This window comes from Bubalus kerabau, chromosome 11 (assembly GCF_029407905.1).
Source record: "Bubalus kerabau isolate K-KA32 ecotype Philippines breed swamp buffalo chromosome 11, PCC_UOA_SB_1v2, whole genome shotgun sequence".
Lineage (NCBI taxonomy): Eukaryota > Metazoa > Chordata > Mammalia > Artiodactyla > Bovidae > Bubalus > Bubalus kerabau.
Window position 1 is genome coordinate 6,789,180 of NC_073634.1, and position 15,968 is coordinate 6,805,147.

General features: G+C 52.9%; 1 protein-coding gene across 14 annotated transcripts in view; it reads left to right on the top strand.

Annotated features, from left to right (window-relative positions):
• The window catches only part of INPP4A (inositol polyphosphate-4-phosphatase type I A), a 121,660-nt gene that overhangs the window by 93,830 nt on the left and 11,862 nt on the right, over nt 1-15,968 (top strand). For all 14 annotated transcript variants that reach the window (XM_055539406.1, XM_055539412.1, XM_055539407.1 and 11 more), the window contains 7 exons: nt 2,596-2,628; nt 6,573-6,745; nt 7,605-7,728; nt 8,606-8,732; nt 8,987-9,127; nt 12,307-12,404; nt 12,496-12,608. In XM_055539406.1, the coding sequence (XP_055395381.1) occupies nt 2,596-2,628; nt 6,573-6,745; nt 7,605-7,728; nt 8,606-8,732; nt 8,987-9,127; nt 12,307-12,404; nt 12,496-12,608 (809 nt within the window). The remainder of the gene's footprint in view (nt 1-2,595; nt 2,629-6,572; nt 6,746-7,604; nt 7,729-8,605; nt 8,733-8,986; nt 9,128-12,306; nt 12,405-12,495; nt 12,609-15,968) is intronic.

Below are 15,968 nucleotides of genomic sequence, written 5' to 3' on the forward strand. Positions count from 1 at the left end.
CCACACTGGGCAGCGTTCCTTCAAGACAGTCAGGCTCCTGTTGGAGCGGCTTGGTGTGTCAGATGCCCTCCGCACCAGCCCTCCTGCAGTCTGTCCCCAGGCCGCTCCTCTCACGAGCGTGTGTCTCCACAGTGTCTGTGTCCTCCACGCTCCATCTGCGAGGGTTTGACTTTCAGTTCCCCAGACCTGTGTTTAGTTCATGGAGCTGTTTTGTCGTCGTTCGTGTTCTCATTTTTTACCGTAAATTGTGTTGCTTTTAACAATCTTCTGAAAGTTCATTGCTCATGTTTCTTTAATATTGTCCTGCTTGCAATTTAAACATATTTCTGGAGATAAAAAAAAGTTATTGATAGGAGTTTGAAAAAAATGCAGGAGGTAGTTTGTTTAATGAGGTATACTGTTATGCTCATAACTTATTAAATGTCCTCTTTTTCTAGGCACATCTTGTAATGTTCAAACACACATTTAAGTGCAGTTTTGAAGTGATTTAAATGAGCATTTATTTATGATATCTAGGGTGTGGCTGGTACCTGTGTGTGCCTGACAGATCAGCTCTGTTGTGCTCACAGGAGTAGGAAGTGTCTGAGAGTCTGACTCTGCTGATCAGCATTCAGAGAAACATATGAAACCATGTGCCTCCAAAGTACCCGCCCGGGATCCTAAGCATAGCCGGGAAGCCATTCAGACCCCCGTGTGCAGCGGCGGATCAGGGGAAGCAGACTGAGACGTTTGTCTTACTCTGTCTCTTGTCCTCAGGGGCCAGAGCTGGGCTCTGTCATGCTTCCTGATGCCCTTCCAAGTTCCCAGGGTGGTCCTTTCGGCCTAACGAGTAGGTTGGATTCACACCAGTTTATTTATTACCTGTGAACAACAACTCCTGCTTCTTGGAAAGACTTTATTATCCCTTTTCATTTCAGTTCACCCCATGCTGGGTCCTTGGTTTTCATCTTTCATCAGGAAGTTGCCCTGCCTCAACCTTGCCTGGTGGGCGGGGTTCCCCTGGGGCCAGGGCTCAGCAGGACCCACTGGCAGGAGCCACAGAGGCTCATGGGCCTGCTCCTCCTGGTTGTCTCCCCAAGTGACCCGTCTTCACCCCTCCCCCACAACCTGCCAGGATCTGCTGACTTCCACGACATTCCATGCACACACACTCCTGCTCTCCTCATCCCCAGAGAGTTATTCCAACCTCGGACCTGCTTTCTGTTAACCTGAGGTCCACAGGTCACACCCCAGGTCGTGTGCCCTTGAGATTACGTGCTGCCTGTGTGTGGAGCAGTCCACTGTGGTCAGCAAATCTCAAGGGACTCAGTGCCCTAAGGCCACCAGTGGAGATCCCTCCCTCTCCCTGTTACTGAAGATGAATTTACCCAGCAGGTTTAGCCCCTGACCTCTTCTCAGGCGTAGTCCCAGCCCAGCCGCTTGGGATCAGTGCGGATCATGAAAGCAGGCCTCTAGACCCTTCTCCTCATGGAGATTTGGGGTCTCAGAGGTTCTGGGGAGGCAGGAGTTGGTATTCTTCCCAGGTCTGAGGCACTTCAGGTTTTAACCAGACAGATGTTCTGTGTCACAGACTGCATGGAGGCTTCCCTCCTCAGGAAGCAGATGGCCTCAGGAGGTCTGAGCTCTGCTGATGACACTGAAGTCTCCACCACACAAGGTCTTGAACGTGGCTCTGTTTTCTGTCCTGCTAGCCAGTTTAAGAAGTCATGGCCAAAGACAGTTAGAGGCAAGGTCCTGGCCACCTGCAAAGTCCAGGGTGTCAAGTCTCCATCCAGCTGGCTCTGTCTGTTCTTGGGGAATCTGAAACTGCCTATTTAAGGATCTGAAAACATTCTTGGAAACCAAAAGTTCAGATGTAAAATAAGCTTTTACTCCCAAACAATCCCTTTCAAACTTGTTTCTTAATAAGTGGCACACACAGTTAACCAGGAAAATTTGAGAGTTTTTAAGGGAAAAGTGAAATTGAAGTGAGTACTTCCCGATGCTACTCAGTGAGGGTGAAATCAAGTTAAACGGTATCTTTGACCCAAGGGGGCGATCCAGTAGTAGCCCTCCCTCAGTCATAAAGGTTTTGTATTCGGCTTACGTGGTAAAGATTGGCGTGGACGTGTTTGGTATATGGGTTTTCTGACCGGACCCCAACCTTTTGGATCTCAGCAGTTGACCTCTAGCCCAGGCTCCGCGGCCCATCAGGGCAGTGGGCTCTGAACTGGACGCTTATTTACTGGTCAGTCTCTCTCACTACACGTCTGCTTCCAGAAGTCGTGAGTCAGCATGGGCTCCGGCACATGCCATGCGATGGACGTGGGGGCGTTATCGCACTGTGACCCGCTAACCTGCTCTCCTGAAGAGCGTGTCATGTTGAAGTGTCAGCAACATGGGTGCTGATGCCGGTGTGTTGGGCGGTGCGCTCCCAGCGGCCCCACCACCTCCATGGGACCCCTCGGGAAGAGGCGGGCAGGCCCCTGGCCTCTTCTCCGCTCAGTTGAGCCAGCTTACTGCCAGCTGCTGCCGCAGTTGCTCTAAGCGTTGAGTTGTTGGTGTTTGAACTGTGTGCGTGCCTTAATCATCCATGTCACCTCCATTTCTGTGCAGATTGCAGCCCCCCTCCTGAAGAGTCCAGCCCAGGTACGTGGTTTCCGTTCAAGGCTCCGCAGACCTCTTTTTAATATCCAGGTCGTGTGTGTAGCTCCACTGTCAGATTACTGTGTGCTCCCAGAGTTGGGAAGATCCTTGAGGGGTTTCTTCCTTGTGTGGGATCTAGCAGCTGCCCTTGGGTATGCCGAGGGGCCAGGCGGGCTGGGCACTGTGGCATCCTGCAGCCATTCAGACGGCTTGTGTCTCCGTGCTCTGGGGGTCCTGAAGTCGGGGGCCTGGTTAAGACAAGTTCATGTTTATAAATGATTCTTCCTGTGATTCCACCTGATTCTGCAAGCATCCCATGAAGGCAGGGAGGCACATGAGGCGTAGCTGCCCAGGTGCTGTGACCTCGCAATCTCGCAGCATCCTCTGTTCTGAGTCTGGCTGCGGCCTCAGACTTCCTGTCAGACACTGCTGGGGCTTCAGGTGGAGTTAGTGCTAGAAATGGAGTCCTTTCTGCTTCATTTGCATGGAGGAATCAGTGTTTATGACTCTAGTTCAGGGGTCGGCCAGCCACAGGTCTGAGGGAATCCCGTTCACTGAGATACCATTGTCCTGAAGTGAGTCACACCTGTTCGTTCACACAGTTCCGTGGCTGCCCGGGGGCAATTCCAGAGTTCAGCAGTGGCAACAGAGACCCCCAGGGCCTTTAGAGGCTAAAACACGGACTGTCTAGTGCTTTAGAGAGGAAACGTGCCGACCCCTGCTCTAGTTCATATTGCGTTTCCTGAACGTGGCTTGTGGTTCTCCCAGAGCAAGCATGAGACCCCCAGATACGATGTTTGTTTTGTTTTGCTTCCCTGACAAAAGACAGCTGCCCGCCAGTCTGAGGGTTCATGCCCCTGACTGCACAGGCGCACAGGGCGAGACGCGTGCTGCCTACCTTGAGCGCAGCCAGCCAGGCTTCACCACCCTGTTCCCGTGCGCTCAGAGCATCCTCTCACTCCCAGGGCACCGGGCACTCAGCTCTGCTCATGGCGGTTCCCCCATAGCCCCGGGTGCTGTTAGCGCCTCAGCGGGCAGTCTGATCGGGCACCTTGTAACAGGCCTACCAGCCTGCTTCAGCCCCTGTTTCTCTCCCCCTGCCCTGCCCCAAGTTTAGTCTGGCCATGAGCAGGTCTCAGCACCAGTCCCCTGGACTCTCCAAGGCCTGGCAGCTGCTTGGGCAGTTACCTCGGCGCCCCCTCCCCAGCCGGTCCCCAGACTCTCAGTCCCGCTGAGCTCACCTGCACGGCAGGTTGGTGCCTCACGCTGCGCTGTCTCCCCAGGCTTTGTGGCAGTGACGGTCCCCAGAAATTAAGACCAGGGGAGGTGGTGGTGGCCCTGGAGCAGCTCGGGCTCCCTCAGCTCTGCGCATCCTGTGGTTTGCGGAGCTGACGGGCGGTCCTGTGCTTCCCAGGCAGCAAACAGCCTGGCTTGTATGCTCTCCTCGTCTCCTGTCAGCTCTGCCACCTCTCTGACACTCAGGTGGCCCGTCCACAGTTTTTGTCAGATGAACGCAGATGGTCCCCTGCCAAGAGTTCCCTCAGTTTTCCTCACAGAGCTGTGTTGAGTCCGAGTTAGAACACGCACATCCTCGTATCTCCCTACTTCCTCCCTTCCCGCCCGTTAATGAGAACACGCAAAAGCACAGCTGTCTGAAGCCACGTGGTCCTGGGCTGGCCCCTCAGTGGGTGTCACGGGTGAGCAGGGAGACAGGAGCTTGTCCCACAGAGGATGCTGCTTCGTCACTGCTGTTTTTTTTCATGGCCAGGCTTTCTCGATGAAGGAGGCCGAGTAAACCCCTTCACCAGCCCTAACGTCCCAGATACTTAATTCAGGTCCCAGAGGAAATCTCATTATTGCCCCTGAAGTTCATTTTGTTTGGAAGTTTTAAATTTTGCTCTGTCTTCATGTTGACCCACAATGTCTTGTCCCCAGCCGCTGTGCACTTACGTAGTCAGACATGTAGACAGATGGCAGTTCTTTTTGTGTGTCTGGGAAAAGACTTAGCCTCTGTGAGGCTGTTTCCTTACCCGTATTAGTCACCCCCTCTTTGTGGATTAGATGAGAAAACAGTTAAAAGTGAGGTCTCACAAGTATTCACTAAGGGCTGGTCGACACTCTACGTGAGCCCTGGAGCCACCCAGACACGCCGAGCCCTTCTCTGGGTGATGTCAGGCTCGTCTCCTGTTCAGGGCTACGCCTCTTCTCTTTGACAAATTCTGAGTGCTTTCTATTTTTTTTAAACCATTCTTTCAACACTACAGTTTTTTCCAGTGTTTTTTCCCCTCTAATGTAGCAAAACTGAGCCATTCTTATATGAATTTTGTTTAAACATAAGTAAGGCAAAGTAAAAAAAATTGTATGCAGACAGCTTGTTCAGTCAAATAAGACCACATATATTCTGCTCATTTTCAGGTTAAAATGATCATAAATTTGCATATTACACATATATATTCACATTAAGTGGAAAAGTCAAGCAAAGTTGGCAGCATTTGCTCTCAGAGCATTTACTTCTTAGGTGAAGGATGGTCTGAATGCCTACCTGCCTCTCCCCACAGGACTTGACTGTTAAAGCTTAATGCTAAAATTGGCCTTTTTTGATAGTTGTTGAGTATAATTGACCTGGATTCAACAGAGTTATTCAAAGAAACAAAAGCGTGGCCTTGGAGAATTTTAGAGGAAGGAAGAGACATGGGCGTCATTCACTGCAGCCGTCCCATTTTGGTGCGAAGGCCCCGTGGCTCAGTGGTGGGAGCCTGCCCCAGCATACCCACCGCTGCTCGGCAGCAGCCGGGCCCGGGACTCCCGCTTTCCACTCCTCCATCCAGGGCTCCTCGTCACCATGGTCTCCTTCCTGAGGCCTTCCTGCTGTAGACTTGCTACATTTAAGCCGCCTGTTTCCATGACAGATGGAAATCCTCACGCATGTACAGTGTGCCTTGCGTGCACACTTACATCATTTCCAAATTCTGAATTGCTGTGTAGACTTGCAAATCTGTGTTGACCATACAGGGAAGTCCTTTTGTAGGTTTTAGGTGTTTCTCTAAATTTGTTTCTCAACAGAGTGTGATGCACACACAGGGCAGAGCTGTGGCCCCCTTTTCTCTTGTTTAGATGCTGTTTATCTGAGACAGAGTTGACCATCCTGGCAGCTGCCCTGCTCATGAGGCCTGTCCCAAGTAGGATGATGGCCATGGGCACCCAGTGACCCACACCCCTTCCCAGGAAGGCGCCCTGCCTGGGCCGCACGCTGGATGCTGGGGGGGCTTCCCCAGTGGTAATGAGCCAGCACCTATCTGCCGAATGTCTTCTAGATAGAAAAGACAAAAAGAGCCAAGGCCAAAAATACCTTTCACTCTGTTCATTTTCCCTGAGCATCTATTTTTAAAAAATTGTTTTGGTACAGGGTCAAAGTTTCCTTATATTCCAAAAAAAGAAAAAGAAAAAAACCCCTAGTACGCTAGGAATAGATGACAGGAAGGTGAAGATGGGGGCAGGGACACGGAGGGCTGAGAATGTGGGCTGCCTTGGGGAAGGCTCTGTCCCCAGACACGGGCCGAGGGCTGAGCAGAGGCTCAGCGCGGGCGGCTGGCCTTGCTCCAGAAGCACAGGTCTCCCTGTCCACTGCCTGGGTCAAGAGAAGCCAGGTGACAGGTCTCCTGGGGGGCCCTGAGAGGGACCGGCCTCAGCAGGTGCCACGCGCTCTTGGAGCCTTTCTGCCATCATCCTGGGAGGGGACAGTTAGGAGTGTTTGGTGCAGAGTCCCCAGTGGTTCGGGAGAGTGGGCGGGCAGGCCCCCCGGAAACGCCTCAGGCTAGAAGGGCGGAGACGGGCTGCACTGGGCGCCAGCTGCGGGCCTCCTGGAGTGGGGCGGACTGGACAGGGTGGCAGGGCTGGGCTGGGGCCTCCCACGCGCCACCTTCTCAGGCACCCCTCCCTTGTGCCAGGTGAGTGGAGCGAGGCCCTGTACCCACTGCTGACGACCCTCACCGACTGCGTGGCCATGATGAGCGACAAGGCCAAGAAGGCGATGGTCTTCCTGCTCATGCAGGACAGCGCGCCCACCATCGCCAGCTTCCTGAGCCTGCAGTACCGCCGCGACGTGGTCTTCTGCCAGACGGTACGTGCCACGAGCGAGCCCAGACCTGGGCCTGGCCTGCCGGCCTGGCCCTCTTGCGCCCTGGAGGAAGCCAGCAGGGCCGTGCCCTCCTGCATGTGGCTTTGCGCATGTGGCCCGCGGCCCAGATGTGGGTGTGGAGGGCGGGGGAGGGGGAGCTGGAGGCTCATGGGTGCTCAGGGGCCGCCACCCCTGCTCCCCCAAACCTGCCCCAAGGGGCCTGGGGTCGCACAGGCATGGGGTCACCTTTGTTTCTCCCTGCAAAGAAGACGCACAGTCTGTTTGTAAAACAGCAGGTGTCACACCTGCTCAGGCAGCACTCTGTTCTGGTGATTTCCCTGCAGAGGAGGCGGAGCTTAATGAGCCCAGTCTACAGAGGCCAGTGGTGTAGTCAGTGGCGGGGCAGTGGCAGCCGCTGGGCGGGTTTGTGTGGTTCCTGTCCCCCTCGGGGCCTGGGACGCCTGCGAGGGCGGGGTGTGACCGGAGCCCTTGCCCAGAAAGCTCTTGAGGGCCCTGTTCTCTCCTTCTCATGCGCCTCGTCATGAGCACCCCAGTTTCCATTCAGCACTGGACTGGATCTGTGGGCATAGAGGGCTTTTCCCGCACCTAGGGGAAATTGTTCTGGGCTTCCAGAAGGTTCTGGCCCAGGAGTAACCCCAAGGTCGAGTCAGGAGCTGAATCAAAACTAGACTGACCTCTAGAAGCAGCAGGCCTGGAGCGCCTTCCCTGCAGCCCTTGTCCCCCGTGGCCTCCGCGTTCCTGGCCCCAGGCCCCGAGGGCGTGGGGCTGCTGCGGGCAGAGCGGTGCGGGCGCAGGACGCGGCCGGGCCAGGAGCGAGGCGAGGCGGTGTCTGTCCCCGCAGCTGACGGCGCTCATCTGCGGCTTCATCATCAAGCTGAGGAACTGCCTGCACGACGATGGCTTCCTGCGGCAGCTCTACACCATCGGGCTGCTGGCACAGTTCGAGAGCCTGCTTAGCACCTATGGTGAGCCGGGGCGGGGGCCCTGCTCTGGGGCCCCTCCTGGCCCCCTCAGTGGCTTTCTGAAGCGCGGGTAGTGCATGCTGAGTAAAGTGTATCCAAAAAGCTCCCAAATGTATAACAGAGAACTAAAAACAGCCCTATGTGGTTGCACACACACACACACACACACCCCTGTGGTGCCTTTGTTACACATCTTGAAGGTTTTTCTAGTTGAGGATAGATGACAATTTTTAAAGCAATAGCTTCCTGTGGAACATTTGGGCTGTTTCAGAATTGTTCCTATTAAAACATCTTTGCATATTTTTGTGTACTTTTGGCCCATTTTTGCACCCACTAAATCATTTGGAAGGAAAGTTGGTGGGTCAACAGATAGGAACACTTTAAAAATTCTGATATTCCCAAATTGTCTTATAAAGGCTTTCTTCTCCTTACCTTCATTTTCTGTTTATTTCTTCTTAGGTGGTAAAAGTAGGTAAATTTTTTTATTAATATATCTGTTTATCTTTGGAGTTGTAAGACATTGAAGAAATACCTAAAGAAATCCTTTAGATAGAAAATCTAAAGAATGTGGAAAGATTAAAACATCCAAAGAGATGACTTTTGTTCCTGAAGTTCCCCACATAGGCGTCCGTGTCCCTGCTTCCTTCATCAGGAGAGGGCCAAGAATACAGAGTTGTGCCAGCTGCCCTTCGTAACATGGCCATGGGACTCGCATAGTGGGGTGTGCTCATGGAGAAGTTGGAAGGCACTCGGGAAACCTCCTCCAGCTCCCCTACCCTCGCCCCACATCTCAGCGCCCTGAGCCTATTGCCTGCCTTCCGTGGCTGGCCTGAGCGCAGGGCCCCTCTGCCTGACAGCCCCCTCCCTTTCTGGCCTCCAGGGGAGGAGCTGGCCATGCTGGAGGACATGAGCCTTGGGATCATGGACTTGAGGAACGTGACCTTCAAAGTCACTCAGGCCACTTCTAACGCATCCACTGACATGCTGCCCGTCATCACAGGAAATCGGTAGGCAGAGTTTTTGATTCTCAGAACCAGCGCAGTATTTTCATTTGTGTTCATCACACGTGACACGCTCTTCGTTTTTGCTTTCTTCTGTATCATTCAGCTGCTCACAGCCCATGACACTCATTTCACAGCCCCGGGGCTGGTTGGTGCCCAGCCTCTCGGAGGTCACCGGGCCTGGCCCGCCCTTCCTCTCCTTGCTCACCCGCCTCCCGCCTCCCGGCCACAGGCCCAGCCCCTCTTCCTCTCTGTTGCAGGGATGGCTTTAATGTGCGGATCCCGCTGCCGGGCCCCCTGTTCGATGCGCTGCCCCGGGAGATCCAGAGCGGGATGCTGCTGCGGGTGCAGCCTGTGCTCTTCAACGTGGGCATCAACGAGCAGCAGACGCTGGCCGAGAGGTGCGGGCCGGGGTGCAGGCGTGGGCGCTCGAGCTGGCAAAGAGCATGTACTCAGTCCTCTTCAGGGCTCTGTGGACCTGTCACCTTGTCTTCACGTTCACCCTGGGCCTGTCTTTGGTGGTGCTGGGACACAAAGACGAACCAGACGTGGTCTGGTTCCGCTAGAGGTGGGCTGGTAGGAGGGAGTGGTGGCGCTCGTGAGGTATGAGAGCGTGTCCTGGAAGTGCTTCCAGGCACTTGTGGGTTTTGGAGAGTAAATAGGAGTTGTTCATGAGAGGAGGTGGAGGAGAGATCTGGAGTCCCAGGCCAAGAAGCCTGAGCAAAGGCAGGTGGGGTGAGAGCCACGCCTTGATCCTAAATCCTGTGCCTTGAAAATTCCTTCAGGGTCACCTGGCGGGGAGGCGTGCGTGCCCGTGCGTGCAGGCACGTGTGCGTCTGTGATGGGGGTGGAGGTTGTGTGTGTAGCTGCTGCTGACCTACTGGTCCATGAACACCTTCCTGTTCCATCATTACATGCCTGCGATAAGTGTGGTTTAGAATTAAGAGCTATCATAAAGCACCTACTGATAAGAACGCCTGGTCTCCAGGACGATAATTCCTCTTGGGCCTCTTGAGCCCAGTGGTCAGTGTCCACTGACCCCCAGGTAAAGGGTCCTCCCTCCACGGTCAGACACCTTTTAGTGGGACAGGTCAGGAGCCAGACCACATTTGAAGGAGATTACCTGCTGGCCATGTGCTGGAAAGACATGAGGTCCAATGTGATGAGGTTGTTCAGAAGAGTCCGGGCCAGAGGCTGGATCAGGCCAGGACAGTGCAGACAGGAGGACCTGATGGGAGCTGAGACGTGGTCCACAGCAGGGTGGGTGCGAGAGCCAGGCCTCCTGGGTGGCAAGTGGCTGGTATTCTGGAGCCAGAAGGAGGGTCTGCTGGGGGCAGAGGGCACACCGGCCCAGGAAGCAGAGATCTGGCAGGTGTGGGCAGTGCTGAGGCATCCACCTCAGGAAGAGTGGGCAGCACTGGGGTGCCGGGGTCCAGCCCCAGCTGATCCAGGGTATTCGAAGGAGAGACGGCATAGGCGAGGGTCAGGGAACAACTGCTTAATTAAACGTTAATTAAGGATATAAAGAGTAATAGAATAAGGATAGCTCAGTAGGAAAATTCAGTGGAGAAAAGAGGCTGAGTAGCTTGGTTTACGCGGGGGACCAATAAAACTTCAAGACAAGAAGCTTGCACCACTTACGTAGGCCGCAGGCGTCCTTCCGTTCTCCCGAAGGAGAGGAGACACTGAGGCCTCCCCGGTCGGATCTTAGAAGCCCAGGCATAATTAGTAAGCATGGTGGGTTCCGCGCTCCAGATGGAGACTCAACCAGAGTGAGAGAGAGAGAGACATGGGGAGACCAGTCTTTCGAGGAACTGATCCCCATTCTTTATTTTCCATGGTCTACTTTTATACACTGAGATGTTATGCAAAAGTCACGCGGGGTCAGCAGTCCTGACTTTTATCAAAGTCAGGTGCTTCATACAAATGTATACAGAGGTCTTAGGGGTGTTACATCATCTTCTGGCCGGGGGGCCTGCTGACAATTTACGACCCTCTCCTTGTGACAGCGGTCAGTCAACCAGGACACTTATTTCTCCAGGGGTGATTATTCTTAAAACAGACGCCACCCAAATAAAGTTACATTCCTATAGGGTGAGGGTGTAGTGGGTTTTAGTTAAGGAAAGAATTTACTTAGCCTAAGGTCTAACGTGATTTATATCAAAGGTTAATACTTATTTCTTCTATATATTCATTAATGTGTATAAGGGCAGGGGATGTGGAGACTTAGCAGTAAACATCAGCTCAACAAATGAAAAACCCTTCACCAATATGATTTCTAATCAGCCCATTATACTTATACTAATAATTTTCTAACTTTTCTAAGGAACCTGTTTTTAGAAGGTTTAAAGCATCTCGTGCCTCTCACAGTTGGGAGGCTGTGAGCAATCACATGTGGCCGGACAAGCCTGTCAGGCAGGCTAGAGAACCTTCAGAGGAGTTTGTAGGTTAAAACACTCCTATCACGCCCAGGAATTATTATTAACTGGAGCTCTAAGTTAACTCCTTCTCCGAAAGAGGTGGTGGGGGACAGCCCCCCGTAAAGTCAGAGGTGTAGGTGAGAGCACAAAGTAGTAAAGTAGGCAGGCTCTGGTTATGGGGGTAGATACTTGAGGATTTCCAGGGGGACTCCTGAGGCTCGATCCCGCCTTTGCGTATGTCAAGCCTCCTTCCTCATGACCTTTGCCATGGGCGGAGTGCCTCACGCCGGCCCCCAACACTGGGGCCCCTGGCAGGGAGGAGATAATGTGCTGGCGTCTGCAGCTACTGTTCCTGAAGTGATAGTGGTTTCTAGAAGAGGTGTTTCTGCAAAGGGTTGAGGCCAAGCCAGATGGGAGGACGTAGCATGCACAGGGGGAGGTGGGAGCAGGATCTAAACCAGCATAGCTCCCTTGTGTCCCAGGGTGACCCCAAGGGAGCCAGGGCCTGGAGGAAAGGCCATCGTGGGCATCTGGGTGGGTGGGCCGTGGTGGACCCACGGGAGGGTGCCCTGTCCCAGGTCCATGAGATGACCCAGGACTGGGACAAGGCTGATGTGCACAGAGGTCCCTGGGCAGGAAGTACTGGAGGGGATGGGTATCCAGGCTTGGGGCTGCAGAGCTGCATGTCTGACAGCACCCACGGCTCCCTCATGGGTGGCTTTCCTCCCCATTCCCTGCGGGCCTGGTGCCTGCGTGGAGAGGGGTGGACTGTCCAGCAGAAACAGCCGGTTGGGAATGGTCCCTCAGTGGCAGACTCGAGGACAGGACTGTCGTGACTCCCCAGCCACAGCCCCGCTGCTGTCCTGCTCTGGGCACCTTGGGGATGGGAGCACCTCGCGGAGCAGGGGCCGGGGCAGGGCTGCCCGAGGGCCTGGCTGCCTCTGAGGCATGTCTGTCCCAGGTTATGCCTCCTGCTGATAAAACATGTTGGACTTGTCACCAACATGGACAGATGACCATAAGCTTAGGGGGAAGAACGTGTCTTCAAATTTAGACACGTAAGGATTGAGAGAATCGGCGCTGTGGCCTGTAACGTGGTCACCTGGTGCTAGAAGCAAGTCACGTTGGCAAACTGATGGTGTCCCCTTGTGACTCCAAAGGTTCGGCGACACATCTTTGCAAGAAGTTATCAACGTGGAGAGCTTGGTGCGGTTAAATTCCTACTTCGAGCAGTTTAAGGAAGTTCTGCCTGAGGACTGTAAGTTTTTGTTTTTCACTCACAGCAGATTTCACCCACTGTCTTTTGTCCCCTGGGGCAGCCCAGCTCCACGACCCCTTCCCTCTTCCAGGTCTACCTCGATCCCGGAGCCAGACATGCCTGCCAGAGCTGCTGCGGTTCCTGGGTCAGAACGTGCACGCCAGGAAGAACAAGAACGTCGACATTCTGTGGCAAGCCGCTGAGGTACATGCTGTGGTGGGGGGAGGTGTTCACAATAATAATAATAAAACAGCAGCAACAAATTAAAGTCTCAACCAGGAGTGAGGACAGATTTCTCCCCAAGAATACGGGAGAATCCCTGGACGTGTGCCAAGGTCCCAGGAGATACTGAGAGTTGCCCATGAACTGCTTACGTTGGGGCTGCCTGAGGGCTGATGAGCATGACTCAGAGTCTTCCCCCGGGCATGTGGTAACCAGGCTTATGAGCAGGTTGTCCCCGGCAACAGCCTGCACAGTCCACGCGTGCTAAACTTCACGGCTCACTGCAGCTTTAAATAGGTTCACAGGGAGGCCGCTAGGACCCGTGTCCTCTCTTCCAACAGCGTCCCCAGTACACTGCCGCTCCAATCTCCTCATCTCTCCTGAAGGGAAGTCCTTATATGTCAGGTGTTTTCTCAGGAATTTGTTTGTGGAGCTCCAAGTCCCTGTCTGAGCCCTGGGTACCAGGGCCCTTTCAGAGCTCGTCATTCATTCACCCCTGACAAGGGGACGTGTCTCCTGGGGCGGCTACACGGGTTCTCACGCACAGAGTGGAAACATTATTAGGCCTAACCCCCTCATGAGAAATCTGTATGCAGGTCAAGAAGCAACAGTTAGAACTGGACATGGAACAACAGGCTGTTTCCAAATCAGGAAAGAAGTACGTCAAGGCTGTATATTGTCACCCTGCTTATTTAACTTATATGCAGAGTACATCATGAGAAATGCTGAGCTGGAAGAAGCACAAGCTGGAATCAAGATTGCCGGGAAAAATATCAATAACCTCAGATATGCAGATGACACCACCCTTATGGCAGAAAGTGAAGAGGAACTAAAAAGCCTCTTGATGAAGAGGAGAGTGAAAAAGTTGGCTTAAAGCTCAACATTCAGAAAACTAAGGTCATGGCATCTGGTCCCATCACTTCATGGCAGATAAATGGGGAAACAATGGAAACAGTGAGAGACTTTATTTTTTGGGGTTCCAAAATCACTGAAGATGGTGACTGCAGCCATGAAATTAAAAGATGCTTGCTCCTTGGAAGAAAAGCTATGACCAACCTAGACAGCATATTAAAAAGCAGAGACATTACTTTGCCAACAAAGATCCGTCTAGTCAAGGCTATGGTTTTTCCAGTAGTCATGTATGGATGTGAGAGTTGGACTATAAAGAAAGCTGAGCGCCAAAGAATTGATGCCTTTGAACTGTGGTGTTGGAGAAAACTCTTGAGAGTCCCTTGAACTGCAAGGAGATCCAACCAGTCCATCCTAAAGGAAACCAGTCCTGAATATTCATTGGAAGGACTGATGCTGAAGCTGAAACTCCAGTACTTTGGCCACCTGATACGAAGAACTGACTCATTTTAAAAAACCCTGATTGAAGACAGGAGAAGGGGATGACGGAGGATGAGATGGTTGGATGGCATCACTGACTCTATAGATGTGAGTTTGCTTTTGGAGTTGGTGATGGACAGGGGAGCCTGACATGCTGTAGTCCAATGGGGTCACAGAGTCGGATGCAACTGAACTGAACCCCCTCATTTCACACATGGGGAGACCCTTCAGCACCCCACACTGGCTATTAGCCTACCCAGGACTGGAGCCTGCAGCCAGATGCAGGCAAGGATGCACCTCGCACCTCTGGCCACTCTGGCTGCCCTCCAGAACCTGTGGTGCTCAGCCCTACCGCCTGGGAATGTAACTGTTTGACCTGTTTGTAGTTCTGGCTTGTGCCCCACGTTTCAGTCGTGAACTCTCCAGCCTGTGGAATTCAGTGATCTTGTCCATGTTCAACCTCACTTCATCAGTTACGATTTTTATGAATTTGGGTTAATTCACTGTTTCCCTAACTCAGGGGCTGCTCAGTCTTAAGAGTCTTTTTTTTTATTTTTTAATTTTTTGTCTGCTCTCATAAGACAGCCATCATCTTCCTGATGGTTTTGGCCAAACTTGCTTGGATCTTTATTGTTTTGTCCTTCTCTACACAGAAAACTAAGATCATGGCATTCAGTCCCATCACTTCATAGCAAATAGATGGGGAAACAGTGGAAACAGTGGCTGACATTATTTTTCTGGGCTCCAAAATCACTGCAGATGGTGATTACAGCCATGAAATTAAAAGACGCTTACTTCTTGGAAGGAAAGTTATGACCAACCTAGACAGCATATTAAAAAGCAGAGACATTACTTTGTCAACAAAGATCTGTCTAGTCAAGGCTATGGTTTTTCCAGTGGTCATGTATGGATGTGAGAGTTGGAATATAAAGAAAGCTGAGTACAGAAGAATTGATGTTTTTGAACTGTGGTGTTGGAGAAGACCCTTGAGAGTCCCTTGGACTGCAAGGAGATCCAACCAGTCCATCCTAAAGGAAATCAGTCCTGGGTGTTCATTGGAAGGACTCATGTTGAAGCTGAAACTCCAGTACTTTGGCCACCTGATGTGAAGAGCTGACTCATTTGAAAAGACCCTGATGCTGGGAGGGATTGGGGGCAGGAGGAGAAGGGGACGACAGAGGATGAGATGGCTGGATGGCATCACTGACTCGATGGACGTGAGTCTGGGTGAACTCCGGGAGTCGGTGATGGACAGGGAGGCCTGGCGTGCTGCGGTTCATGGGGTCGCAGAGTCGGACACGACTGAGCGACTGGACTGGACTGAACTGCGGCGTGTGTGTGGGCCTGCACTCTGCCCTCTGCCAGTGGCACCTCTGCTAGTAGCTGCATGGTCTCGCCTGAGGCCTCCTGGCCTGAGAAGCAGGTATGGTGCCATCTACCGTGGTGCCGTCTCCCCGCAGCACCTCTGGTGTTTTTCTGAGAGCAGCACGTCCTGGGTCCCACTGGCACATGGCTTCTGGTAGAGGAGTGGCCTCTCACGAGATGCTCATCTTGTTCTCACAGTGCAGCCTCTTGTACAGGCCTGGAGGTGTTTATCTGAGGCTCTTGTGGCCAAATATTTTAGAATTCATCGGGCTCCGTGCTTCAGAAAGGTGATGGGTGTATAGTCTACAGTGTGTGCACAGGCGTGTGACAGGGTCATCTGGGTGTAATGTGCACGTGGATGGTTTCACATTCATTAGCAGTCTGGGGTCTGGAATCAACCTGCCGAACAAACGTTGCCTTATTGCAAAGTATGAATTAGGGAGTTTTCCAGCTGGCACTAGTGGCAAAGAACCTGCCTGCCAATGCAGGAGATGTAAGAGACGTGGGTTCGATCTCTGGGTCGGGAAGATCCCCTTGAGGAGGTCATGGCAGCCCACTCCGGTATTCTTGCCTGGAAAACCCCATGGACAGAGGAGCCTGGTGGGCTACAGACCATGGGGTTGAAAAGAGTTGGACAAGACTGAAGTG